At 31.9% G+C, this 13,591-nt stretch overlaps 3 protein-coding genes across 5 annotated transcripts in view; 2 read left to right on the top strand and 1 right to left on the bottom strand.

Annotated features, from left to right (window-relative positions):
- LOC105247912 (bifunctional heparan sulfate N-deacetylase/N-sulfotransferase) overlaps positions 1-1,189 on the top strand; it is a 209,188-nt gene extending 207,999 nt beyond the window's left edge. For 2 of the 3 annotated variants that reach the window (XM_011252374.3, XM_011252373.3), the window contains 2 exons: positions 161-458; positions 560-670. In XM_011252374.3, coding sequence (XP_011250676.1) covers positions 161-458; positions 560-670 — 409 coding nt within the window. Of the gene's footprint in view, positions 1-160; positions 459-559 lie in introns of all 3 variants that reach the window. The other variant, XM_025410272.1, reaches the window with a different exon arrangement.
- Positions 1,190-4,415: 3,226 nt separating this feature from the next.
- On the bottom strand, positions 4,416-7,191 carry LOC105247913 (putative ammonium transporter sll1017). Its single transcript, XM_011252375.3, has 3 exons — positions 6,415-7,191; positions 5,217-6,006; positions 4,416-4,927 (listed from the first exon to the last, which is right to left on the bottom strand). The coding sequence occupies exons 1-3, from the start codon at positions 7,129-7,131 to the stop codon at positions 4,416-4,418; spliced, it is 2,019 nt and encodes a 672-aa protein (XP_011250677.1). The 5' UTR covers positions 7,132-7,191.
- Positions 7,192-7,803: 612 nt separating this feature from the next.
- LOC105247915 (calcium uniporter protein, mitochondrial) overlaps positions 7,804-13,591 on the top strand; it is a 51,348-nt gene continuing 45,560 nt past the window's right edge. Inside the window, exon 1 of the mRNA XM_011252378.3 lies at positions 7,804-8,290. Within this exon, the coding sequence (XP_011250680.1) occupies positions 8,186-8,290 (105 nt within the window). The 5' untranslated portion in view covers positions 7,804-8,185. The remainder of the gene's footprint in view (positions 8,291-13,591) is intronic.

Here is a 13,591-nt window from a genome sequence, read left to right as displayed (position 1 = left end):
TAGACGCTAATGATAGGCACTATTTATTAACTGAAACGAGCGGATAAGCATTAAGATTATGGATTTTCATACTCTATCTATATATGACATAAAATATTTAAAATTTAAAATAAAATATATTTTAAGTTAAATTTCAACATGATATTGCATTCAATTACAGATGTCTAAATCCCGGAAAATACGCCCAGCATTTAGAGAGGTGGTTGTCGTTTTATTTACCACAGCAATTGCACATCATCGATGGCGAACAGTTACGGCAAAATCCTGTGGAAACACTGCACGAATTGCAACGATTTTTGAAGATAACACCTGCGTTCAATTATTCCTCGCATCTGAGATACGATCCGAAAAAAGGTTTCTTCTGTCAAGTCACTAACGAAGATCGCACTAAATGTCTGGGAAAAAGTAAAGGTCGCCAGTATCCACCAATGGAAGATAGATCGTACAAATTATTACAGGTAAAATTCTTGTAAATTTATTTACAAGTTTATTTATTTTTTATTCGACATGCATATATAAAATAATGTGTGATATGTTTTAAACGTTATATCTTTTGTAGAGATATTATTTATCTCACAACACAGCTCTAGTGAAATTATTAAAGCGGCTTGGGTCCAGAACGATCCCACAGTGGCTGAAGGAAGATCTAACCGACACTGTGATGACCTAGCAAACGTCAATTACGTGAAACTCTAGTGTTTCCCGGCTGCTCGCTTCCGCTGTCAGCGAAATACATCGTTTGCTAATGGAAGACCTGTAAATTAATTGTACATTCAAAACTCTACTGGATTCTACATTTTCAAAAGAAGGACCATGACTGGCCTATCTCAGTGAACTGGCCTAATCTAATTGGAAGGAATTTACAAAAGCTAGTCATTAAGCGGCTCTACGAAGCCACATTGTAATTGTCGATCATTATTAAGCTAATATTATTAATAGATTATTTTTTTTATTTTATGACTATTATATTATTATCATCATTATCATCGTTACCGCATCGTACAGATAAGAAATCTTAAAAATACATAGTTTACTGGTGCCATTGCTCAGCAATTGTGATTAGGCACCTTTCGTCCTACTTACTGATGCATAAGTTGGGCCAAGAAAAAGTCGATTAATGCAATCGTTTTGCATTTGGCTTGAGATTTATTTTAAAAAAGTATATATATCTTACAAAAAATATCATGGATCCGTTTAGCAATTTTGATATAAACAAAAAATTTCATATAACAAAAGAAAAATATATCCTTATTAGAAATTTATAAAAAAATATCAAACTTGAGTAAATGAATTTTTACTACAATATCAAACGTATAATATATGTCTCTTATGTACAAAAATACTCTTCAACTTAAACACAATATTTTAGAAAATTAAAATTCGATTTCCTCAATGTTAGACTTGTCCACACACACACACACACACACACACACACACACACACACACAAATCATGTTTTGAGAAATATACTTTTCATGTGTAAAGATCATTGATGAATAGTACTGGTTGATTTCTTTATCAGGCGATTCATCGATTGTTCTTTCCGCATTAATCATCAAATCGTCCATGCGAGTGTAAGATTTCGGGACTGAGCTGTTTTCCTTGAGCCCATCAACTTTATTAGAAAATACAGTACATATGTTAATTCTCGATATGTATTTACAGTCGATGATGATGACGGTAATGACGAGATGTCTGTATATTTTGACAATACTATTCTTAGTATCGGCGATATGGAAAAGCCAACAAAAGATGTGATCGCGTCCGTTTGTATATTGATGTAACGCATTATTTTGACGTTAATATAAATGTATTATATGAACAAAAAGAATTTGAAACGGATCAAATCTGAGATGAATTTCAAAGTTTGTCGATCTCAGATGCGATGGCGAACGTACGTCCGCTTGCAATAATCAATGCTATCAGAGTTAAACTTGTGCGAATATTAGATTGATAAATGATTACTTGGAAAACTACGGAGATTACTTACTGACAAGTTATATATGGAATTATGCATATGTGAAGATTTTAAAATTTGTCGCGTATTGTACATTAATAAATCATGAATTTAAAAAGTGTTGTAAAGTATAGTATTAGGTCTGATCTTTCAGCTTAAGTCCAAATGATATGACGACTTTTCAAGATTGTTTATCAGCATATTTTTTTCACTTTCGATATGTGAATAAAATGCATACTCGTACATGCACATGCGTGCATTCTTGTGTGTATGTTGTGTGTATGTGTGCATATTTAATTGCTCGTTTTGGAGTGATATTCACGCAAAATATCTATTTTACCTCGAAAGAACATAGATTGAAAATTAATTTAACGAGATTTTGCTGATTGAGAAGAATGCTAATGAGATCTGATTTATATTGCATATATTTTTTTGTTATTTATTGATCACTTACACGTATATATTATCTCCAGCGCGAACTATATGTACAAATATTTTTAATAATACTGAATGTGTATCTGTGACTATTTATATTGTACATTATAAAGAGTTCTTGGAAAGAAGAGAGCTCAAGAATCTGAGAGATAGTTATCTGTATTATAACACCTGCTTGCCGCACTTTTTTATATTGAAAAGTGTATTAATATTGTATAGTCCATTAAGAAAAAGTCTTGGCCCAAGATTAGCAATCCATCAAGTGCAGAAAACATCTTTTGTTATAGTTTTAGTATTGCATCAGTTATTTTTTCTATTATGAATGGTTGATTGATATTCTGGTGATTTTATTTAATGATCTCTGCATTGGAGTTATGCATATGTGTGAATCATGTTATATTCAGATAATCTTCTATACATAAATCTTTTGTTACGTTTGTATGATTTGTTTTCATTTTTATACTGCCGTTAAAACTATGCCATAATGTTTAATAAATCATGTACAAAGATTATTATTAGTATTACAGTAGTTGTTAATAATAATGAAATAATATCAACTGATTGATCTGTTTTATCGAATCGTGCCATTTTAGCAATGTTGTATATATGATTATGATTATAACGTATCAATCATGTTGGATTTTTAGAGTCAATATCCTTAATTTTGTTCGGTATGGCGGTAGCAACGAATGTCCGGCTTGCTACTACCTGACAATAACCTGACGGCAAACAGAGGTAGATGATAACTCCGCGAAATTTAAGAATCGCACAAAAATATAAGCAGGGCCAATATCTAGCATTATCTCATCATTGATTTAATGTTTTGTATAGTCATTTTTCTTATTTTTCTATTTCACATATAAACTTTATGGTCTTTTTTTAATCTTTCTATTTTGTATCCCCTAATTTTGTTTTTTTTATTTTTCTATTTTCTGAAATTTCCATTATTATATTGATACATAATATGATTGAATGTAACATAATAGAATATATATCGTAATAAAATTATGTATAACATTAATATACGAATATTACCAAATTATATACATACACATATATATATATATATATATATATATATATATATATACACATACATATGTATATACATATATTATATATATTTTATATATATGTATATACATATTATACATATATTATATATATTTTATATATATGTATGTATATATATATATGTTAAAAATTTATAATAATATAAATACTAACATATATGTTTGTTTTGTCTTTTTTATTATACATTGTTCAAATAAATTAAGAATGTTTAGAATTTTACAGTTGTATATCAAATACTAATGATTATAATCAATGATGGCGTACTGCTAACTGCTTTCAAATTTCGTGAGTGCATCGTTTTGCGTATTAATAACGAGCATTCTGTAAATATTATGTTCCAATAGAAACTGTCATACAAGAAGAGAAATGCCATTGTTGTACGAATAAACAAAACTGCGTGTAGGATGAATGTATGATTCTAAGAAACAAGAACTTTAATTATTTAATTTATAATTATTCTATTGTAAAATATTGTAATAATTGTACGAATAGCTTATAAGTTCTAATAAAAGAAGCACTGAAAATCTTAGACTAGACAGTTTTGTAACAATGATACACATGTTGGAAAATACTATATAATACATTTTTTCTAGTATACATATACACTTCAAATCATATATATCTTAATTTTAATATAATTTTATTTATAATTATTTTATATGATACACTCTCGATTCTCTTTATTCTCTTTCAAGATACATCTGATATATATCTTTTGTTACTGTATATATTAATACCATCTTAAAGCTGGAACTAGAACAATTTAGATATTGCAGAAACGTTCTTACATGCGATACAATTTTCTCATCAAAGCTATGTGTAATATTCTCTGAATGATAGCTCTAAGGTATATAGCTTAGTCCTTTGATAATTTTACCACCATAACATTGTATGTAGATGTCTGCGCGCAACCAAATGTTACTAGAATAGTAAGGAATATGACTTTATGTTAATGAATTATTGTTGCAATATCCTTTGTGCATGTGTTCAAATTTGGTGTTTTTTCAAAGATAGTATCCTCATCGCAAGAGTCACTGGATGAAGAATCCACGTGTTTCGGTCCTAATACGACTTTCACATCTTCTTTGACAAATTCGTGATATAAGTTCGTTAGTTTTACAGTTCTCCGAAGTTGATAATTCGATTCATTCAAATCTCTCGATTTTGCAGTTCTCATATTTATATTTTCCGTCAAGATAGAACTTTTATCACCAACATTATGATCCTCAATTTTATATTGAGCGTTACTCTCTTTGATTTCAAACTCTTTTGAAATTTCCTCGTCTATTTCTTCAATAGGATCTAGAATACATTTTATTTCTTTTCCAAGAAATAATTGTCTTCTTCCGATTTCCAAAAGTTTGTTGTTAATCGATTCGCCAGTACCACCTCGATCCTCTATCGATACAGGTGCAGATCCAGACAAAGTATGAACTTGTCTTGCTTTCTTTACTCTTGTTTCTATAAATACATCATTTAATTTATTGAGGAAATTGCGAACTAATTATTGTTTACATATCTTAAAGCTACAATTTCGAAATCCTATTTTTAATTATTTTTAATTGTTTCTGCAACGGTTTTGAAATAATTATTAAAAAATAGTGTTTAAAAAAATACACAATAGAGAGAAAGAGAGAATCGAGTAATCGTGTGTAAATATTCTTAGGCAAATAATTGTAATTGTAAAAAGGCAAAATTGATGTCAAATAATCAAAGATAATGAAGAGAAATCTGAGTAACTTCAACCAACCTGGCACTTGAACCTTCATAACATTATCGTCAATTTTAACATTTGATTTACTCCCGGTAGGTCTTTCTTCTTCAAGTTTGTCTATCTTCGTCTGATACTTCCAAGATCTGGAACCTACATTTGGATGATGTTTCATACCGGAGATCGAACTCGGTTGCAGATAGAGGCATCCGCTCTCAGGAAAGAAGAGTCTCTGCAGAAATGATCTCGGCGGACCTCTATCAATGGCAGTATTAGCTCGTGTGTGGTTGAGACATTCTGATTTATTGCGAAGTATGCCACAGCATTCCAGCATGCCGAAGACTAGCAACATCGTCGTACCAACCAGAGTCAACAATGCGGCCAGACAAATTAATTGCCAGGAGAAATTCAACAATATCGTCACGATATCCTCGTCGGTGCGCGCGATGCAGAGAGGAGCCAATATACTACCGAGAATCGCGCAAACTAGATGTATAGCTATAATATTGCAGTAATCCTCCAAAGAGCTGCGAAAAATCTGTCTGGAGATCAAATAGAACGCGATACCTCCCAGACAACCCAAGGCAATAGCTATTTGCGGCGAGTAATCATTCGTTGCGGCTGATACTGTCACCACACCGACGATTGTGCCTTGAACGCATCTTATCATGGTCCAATGATTGAAGCTCTCTCGGGTCAATATGAAATGCAGGGCCACGATTAGCAACGTGCACGAGGATGCGGCTAGCAAATTGTTGACGTATGCGTGCGATGGATCCCGCGTATGTATTCGGAATTTGTCACGGTCGTACGTACTCGTGCATAAACCCTGTAAACGTGCGTGACATCATACATCACTGACTAGTACAGTTAATTTTTGTATGACTAGCAGTTTCTATTTATGTATGGAATTTAACGATCAACGCTTAGAAATCGTTACGAAAGATTTTTAAATTTAAGAATCGTGTCAATGAATTTGAAATCAGAGCTTTCTTAGAGTTTCGACAATGTTTTCTCGTCTATACTTTGTCCTCATATAATTATTTTCCATAATAAGTTTATTAAAAATGCGTTTTTATTTACAATTTCCAAGCTTCATTATTATAATAGACTCATTATTATAATAGACTCTATGAATTATCAAAAACAAAATATTTTTCATCACATCATCATGATAAGAAGTTATATTTATTTCTTATATGATAAGAAATTATATTTAATTCAGAGAGATATTTACTTGAAGTCCAGCCAATATTAATAGAAGACCCCCGAAAACGGTCCCTGCGGAACCGGCAGTAATACTCGCATCATCCAGATCTCCCAGTATAAGCATTCTCCTTCCGAGGATGACACATCCAATCAGACCAGAAAATCCCCCGACGACGTGAACTACTCCCGCGCCAGCGTAGTCCTTAAAAGTGACCGTTCTTCCACCCAATTCGTTCTTCGCCATCCATCCTTCGGCGGTCCAGGCCCAGTGGATCAACAACGGTTGTATCAGACCGGATAAGAGAATATTTACCAGCAGATATCCCACTGTGTGCATTCTGCCTACGATAGCGCTGGTGCAAATTGCCGACGCGATTACCACCGCTTGCCAACCGACGATTGCTTCATTCTTGTCAATTGTTGGATCCCCGATCCAGTAACCCTCGCCGATTAAACCAGCCATGTCGCCGTTGTAGGCAACGAGGAAGCCCGTAAGGAAGTACATGACGGTAACGCAACACAGGTCGATCACATTTTGAAGGAGTATCAGATTAACGTTGTTGACCGGTACGCTGCCAACTTGCACGAGGACGAACCCAATGCGTAACAGGATTGTCAAGACGAGGCGAATCAACGAATTCCAATGAAAGTGCGCCGGTGAAATGGTGGTGTAGTTGTTGAATGAAGGAAGCATGGCATAATCGTAATCGTCGTAAATATAGTCATCTCTGGTGACGGATGACATTCTTTCTTCTAGAAATCGAATCTTTCGTCTAGTCACGTTATCACATCGTTCACCATAGTTGAGGTAAGTCTCAAAGTTCTATACATATTCTATACATATATATAATATAATATTTGCTGAAAGGTTAATATAATTGATAAGAAACTTGAATGATGTGCTTATAGTTCGATTATCCGATGTTTTATTGAATCGATTAATGCTGAGAGATTTGATATTGTAGATATGATAGATCGTGTTGCTCGCACTTCCTCTCTCTCTTTTTAACGCTCAAACATATATTTATCTCGCTTTAAATGCAGAAATTTTTAAGATACGTAAGCAACACGAGTAAATGTAAAGACATGTAAACACGAGATTCGATTGAAATGGATGCACGTTCAATTTCGAAAAATTTTAATCGAAGTTAAATAACAATTTTTCTCAAACATAAAAATCACACAAATTTATATTCCTTAAAATATACAAAATATTAAAGTAAAAAAGGAAAGAAAAAATAATTACTCATCTAATTAACATTTAATTATCCTTTATGAAACAGCGTCACATAAGATTCTTTTATTTTCATACTTTTTATATAATACCACTGTTATATGTACATATATACACTATACTGTATTACGCGAGTCAAGATATTAATCGGAGGAATCGTTTTACGCATGAAAGTATTAATCTCGAGATATATCGATGATAAGATATCCGCGGATGCTGCACTGGGAGAAGATGATCTCCAGTCGCGTTTGAAATTTTCCAAATATACCGCGAACAGAGACCTCGATCCAATGCGCGTCGAGAGTGACGCGGCGCGCATGTCACGTCAGCTGGCCGCCGCAAGGTCGGGGTCCCGCTCGGGCTGGAGCGCGCGATGCCGCCCGTTAGCCGCGGGTAGCAGTTGCTCGAAGCCGGTCGCAGTTCGCGCTGGTCTGCCCGATTATCCGCGACGGTGGCAGACAGGTAGGTGTTGTTTTCCGTGACTCGTGAGAGAGAGAAAGAGAGAAGCGAACGGTGGTGTGAGCGATACGTCAAAGTGCCCAAGTTTTTCGACGCCGACGACGGAATGGCAGCGGTATCTTGCCGGGCGATATTCGTCGTGAGATGGTGCGAAATGAGCCGCGTGTTAACCGCCACGTCCTGCCTGGCCGCGACGAGAAGATACCGAAAGGTGAGTCTGTTGACATTAGACTACCGCAAGGTGCGACGCCTTCTTTCGTCCACGTTGCGATGATAGCGCTTCGGCGATTTCGTTGACATTTTTTTCGTTCGGAACATTCCGGATATAAATGATGAGTATTCCTGGTTTGGATAGAAGCGTGCAAGTATTATCTTGAGGTCGTTGTCGTTTATTTCGTTTGCATATATTTATACAATTACGCCGGATTGATATATCGGGGCTCAGGTGTCCCGCTCCTAGCTGTTATAATGTATACAATGTGTGTGTTCCTCGGTGCCTCGGTATCCTGCTTCTCCCACTCTCATTCAAACGAGCGTATCACTCTTCGATATGAGTCCCTCCTCCTGTTTACGCGTGCAACTATTTACGGGCTTTTTATCGCACACGCATCTTCCGAACATGCAATGCCTTTAACGACACCGTATTTCTCTCGAGAAGGTCTACAAATTCTTACAATGCTAGTAAAACCGGTATTTGTAGAGAGATAAGATCACGAGTCAAATAGAACAAAGAATGGTCCACAAATGCTTTAAAAAAAATCTTATTTCTTTTACACTCGTTCGAAACCTATTTGTTCGTAGAAAAGATGAGAGAGAGAGAGAGAAATCAAATTAAATAATTACATTATATAATAATATTTAATAGGACTTATAGAAATGTTTGGGTCTTAATTAATAATTACTAATTATTCATTAATCCATATCTTATCGTATCTAATATTTATTGTAATTATGTACATAATGATTTTAAATAGTTTTATAATCAGAGATACTTAAAAGATACGAACATGATAACATAATGTATAAATAAATATATGTGTGTATTATATGTTCTTTCTGTACAATTAATAAACGAGACACAATTAATAAATGAGACACTCGTGTATACCAAGAAAAATTGACTCTGTTTTTTTTACTCTATCATCAAGTTTATAGTAAAAAAATATTTGAGAAACTTTTATATTTTTTTAAAAGACTTTTATATTTTTCTGAAAACCTTTTATATTTAAACTTTTATATTTCACTTTTATATTTTTTCTAAAAGAGCTTTTCCAAGATTATTGTTATTCAACATCCAATTTAAAAGATATTTCTTATACTCTTCGTTGCAAATACACGCATACTAATTACAGACAGAGATATGAAAAGATACTTTTTTCCAAAAAGAAAATGGAATAAAAATTTAAAAGAAGTCGTTTTCTTATAAAAATATACCGCTTGTAAAAATATTATGCCTGTAAATATTGAAATTATTCAAATCATATTCAAATCATTTTTATATTAACAATATAAAGAAAATAATCCTGTAAATCCTCAATTGATTATTATTTTTCGAGCTCTTAAATTATAAGAAATATCGCATGTAAAATTTTATAATATAACGTTATCATTCTTTTACTGTAAGGAACATATATGTGGTTACGAGATAAAATATAAAAAACACATACACACGCGCACGCACACACGCATCTCGCGCATGTGTTCATGCGTTCTCGTCTTGCGCAGATTACATCTGCAGTATATCGGCATTAACCAGCATCTAGTAATTGCGAAATGAAATAATGCGGAAGATAAAATACTGCAATTTTTCCATTTTTCATCATATTTTACATATTTTTTTATAATATGAATATATATTTCGGTCTTGTTAGTATATACACGTATTATATCTCAATATTCATGTGATATTTTTTTTATAATCATATAATACAATTATAAAACATACATTTATAAAATGAATATGGTTTATTTAAATACTTATAATAAATACAATTTTTCTGAAATATATATAAAATATAATTTTTCTCTCTCTTTAATATATATATTACGAAATTAATTAAAATAATATCAAATATAGTGTAATATATTAAATGTTATTTTTGTATGAATTTATTAAATGTTAATTTTTTTACCCAACTGTAAACTCATGATCTCTTTCCAGCAATTACTTTCGGAACTAAATGACAGAATTCCAATTTTTAACATTTCGCGAATAGTGAGTTTTGAATGAAGCTATCCAATTAATGGAACGTGTGACAAGCAAAACTGCTTTGGTTCTTATGCTCATTACAATTTTATAATTTTGTCGGTTTCCGATAAATTTTCCAAGCACGTTGCACATTGCATTTTTGATACAAAAGTGAATTACTATTATCCGAGTTTCCGAGTCCATTTCCCGCACTGTCATCGGGTAGAGAAACATTTTCCAGGTACAAACTAGGTCCATATCTATACATATATGCATCAAATACAGTGTGTAGCACTTTAGCAACATCCATATAATGATATTTCATCTAGCTAATAGCGACATTTCACTGTTCGCCTCGGTGCACATGCGCGTATATTAAAATGCATAACCAGAAAATTGCCACGACTAAATGGGTAAGAAAATAAAATAATGGACAATATAGGACAATCGTATGTCGTATTTCTGAGGATATTACTATTTAATTATGATAATAAATACATGCCACTGGTGAGAAATCTAAACTCTATTATATAATTCACAAGTATGTAATAAGCGTGTACAATTTGCGAGCAATATCTATTCTCTAAAATACAATTGTTTCTTAAATGACTAACTGAATATATAGAAATAGAATTACAATAATAATATAAATTAATTACATAAAATTTATATAGATTTTAAAATAAATGAAATAAAATAAAGAATGAGTTAAATTGAAAATTAAATTTATGAAAAATGTAATGGCGAGAAATTCAATGTATGTAACATACATTGCATATGAGAAGTATGAATTGTTTCCCATTTTTTTAATGATTTTCAAATAATGCAATAAAATACATTAAAAATAATAAATGTGGACTAAAATATAGAGTTTAAAAAAAAATATTTGATATTTGAATACAAGCTAAAAATTTTTTGCTTTCCACATAGTCAATTTGAATTTCTAACAGTAATCTGGCCAAGATCCAGAACCCTGCAAATGAAGTCCTATAACTCTCGAAAATATATCCCAAGATCGCGAAGCATAAAGGTACTTCACAGCCGCTTATATGCATCGGTAACGTGCTATGTCTGTATGTCACATTTCTCGGTTAAATGTCAAGGGAGATAAATCTGTCGCTGGTATCTCGATGTCTCTCTCTATGCGGCACATTCATAAATATTCAGTATTACACCGAAAATACGTCGCATTCTTTAATGTTACTACTTCGATCGCGAAAATATTTTTCGTTCTCTTCGTCGATAGGCGACCTTGTAAAAGCGATATCTTAGAATAGCTATGAGATTTTCAGGAAATTAATTTTTAACATTTGAACAGACTTAAAATCTTACGTATGATTTTTATTCAAATATTCTCCAAATCATCGTGCCATAAATTCAATTGATTTTTATATCATAAGATTGATATGTGATCGACTTGAAAACGGTTTTTCAATTCAACAAATTCAGTCTTGTAGAGCTCGAATTTAATATTAAACAAATTTTTTAAATTTAGGAAATTTTTAATTATTATAGATTTTAAAAATATAAATAAAGATATTTAATATTTTATTTATCTCTCTTTACTGTACTGTGAAATAATCCAAGAGAGAATCATACAATATTGATTCAGTATATATTAAGTCGAAGTAAAATTGATAAATATACATAAAATACAATATAAATTCATTTGTCTTGTTCATGCTTTATATAATTTAATAAAAAAATTATAATGATTAACAACAAGAAGTGATTCTGTACTTCTGTTCTTATTTCTTGTTCTTTACTAAAGATATTAAATGATATCCGTATTACAAGAAAGATTATTCGAAGAAAGCACGCAATATCAGCACATCATTATCAAGTTTTTGCACCGTAGAATGTATAAAAGCTGTGTAGAATGCAAATCTGCGAAAAATGAATATGAATGATTTATCGTACATATATGTATATATATATAATTTGATGTTTCATCTTGTAGCCGTTATATGCGTCATCATAATAAAAACTTGATTATATTTTTACTCATCTAGTCGGTATTTCATTGGAACACCGCGAATTTTTTTTCTCGTAATCTCACTACACGCTACCTGACATTTCACAACAATTACGCGTGACTATTCTTTGGAGAAAATGCATTCTCTCTTGGATTATTTCACGCAAAGAGAAATAAATGAAATGAGAAATGAAATGAAATAGATAAAATTTAATTGATAGCGCATGACCTGATTACCTTACAATCAATTTATTTTTTCATTTCAGAAAAAATTTCGTCCGTTCCGAATTTGTACTACGATACGTTTCAAATTGTTATTAAACCAGATGAACCGTAGCACTCACACAATACTGCGCAATATTTGATATGACAGTCGCAAAAAGCGTGAGGCAATTTTCGCCACTGGATCTTCTGTCAATCCGTTCTCGTTGATAACGTTCTCGTTCATGGAGAACAACTGTTGTCAGATGATCGAGAAATTGTTGACTCATCCAAGTGACAGACGTGTTCAAAGACGTTGACGTGACGGACATCATATGTGATGCCGTTGACGCCAGCAAATATATAGACGAGGATTATCGATCCATTATCGAGTTAGTTTGATTTTTCACAAATTGACTGCATTTTAAATATAAATTTATAGATTCTTAGAGCATCTAAAATACGAAATATATAAAAATATGTTGACAAGATACACATTTATTACGAGTTTGCGGCAATTACATGATAGTTTTACATATATATTTATAATATATTAATTGAACAATTAATGAAGTGTAATCAGTTCATTGAATTAGTTTATTAAACAATGAATAGCCAATAATAATATCGGCTTTAACATATTAGTGCATGATATTATTAAATAGAGAGAGAGTTATTCTATAAATTATCAGTTAACAAATTAATTTGTAAATAAAAATTAAAATATTTTAATAATATTACATTTATAATTGTTGGGATACAGTTAGATAATCATATATATTAATATCAAGTTTATTCAATGCTGTCATTGAATAAACTTGCATTATATAATATCAAAAAAAGTTATACAATACAAAAAAAAATTGAATAAATATAGTACGGTTTCCATGTTGATCTTTTAGGACAAGAATAATCCTACTAAAATTCAAACAAATATCACGTACAATTTTTACAGTATATGGAAAACAATTTACGAGTTGTTGAATTTTGGACGATAACACTCGAATTTGTTCTCGGTAATGTTTCGAACCTGAAAAATTGTCCTCGTATTTTAACAACATCGAAACTACGCGCCAGTTACTGCGAAAATTTATCCCGTTTTTTTCTTCCGGATTAAATCATTAATCAAAAATTTCTACGTTGCGCGC

This window comes from Camponotus floridanus, unplaced genomic scaffold, assembly GCF_003227725.1.
Source record: "Camponotus floridanus strain SB8 unplaced genomic scaffold, Cflo_v7.5 scaffold30, whole genome shotgun sequence".
Lineage (NCBI taxonomy): Eukaryota > Metazoa > Arthropoda > Insecta > Hymenoptera > Formicidae > Camponotus > Camponotus floridanus.
The sequence above is the reverse complement of the archived record's forward strand: the minus strand, read 5'-3'. Positions and strand labels throughout refer to the sequence as shown.

Excerpts from the sequence above, each read along its gene's own strand:
- LOC105247913 (XM_011252375.3), bottom strand. The coding sequence starts at position 7,131 with ATGTCATCCGTCACCAGAGATGACTATATTTACGACGATTACGATTAT. Across the intron at positions 6,007-6,414 it reads TAATATTGGCTGGACTTCAA|GGTTTATGCACGAGTACGTA; the intron begins GTAAATATCTCT and ends GCACGTTTACAG. Across the intron at positions 4,928-5,216 it reads TATGAAGGTTCAAGTGCCAG|AAACAAGAGTAAAGAAAGCA; the intron begins GTTGGTTGAAGT and ends ATGTATTTATAG.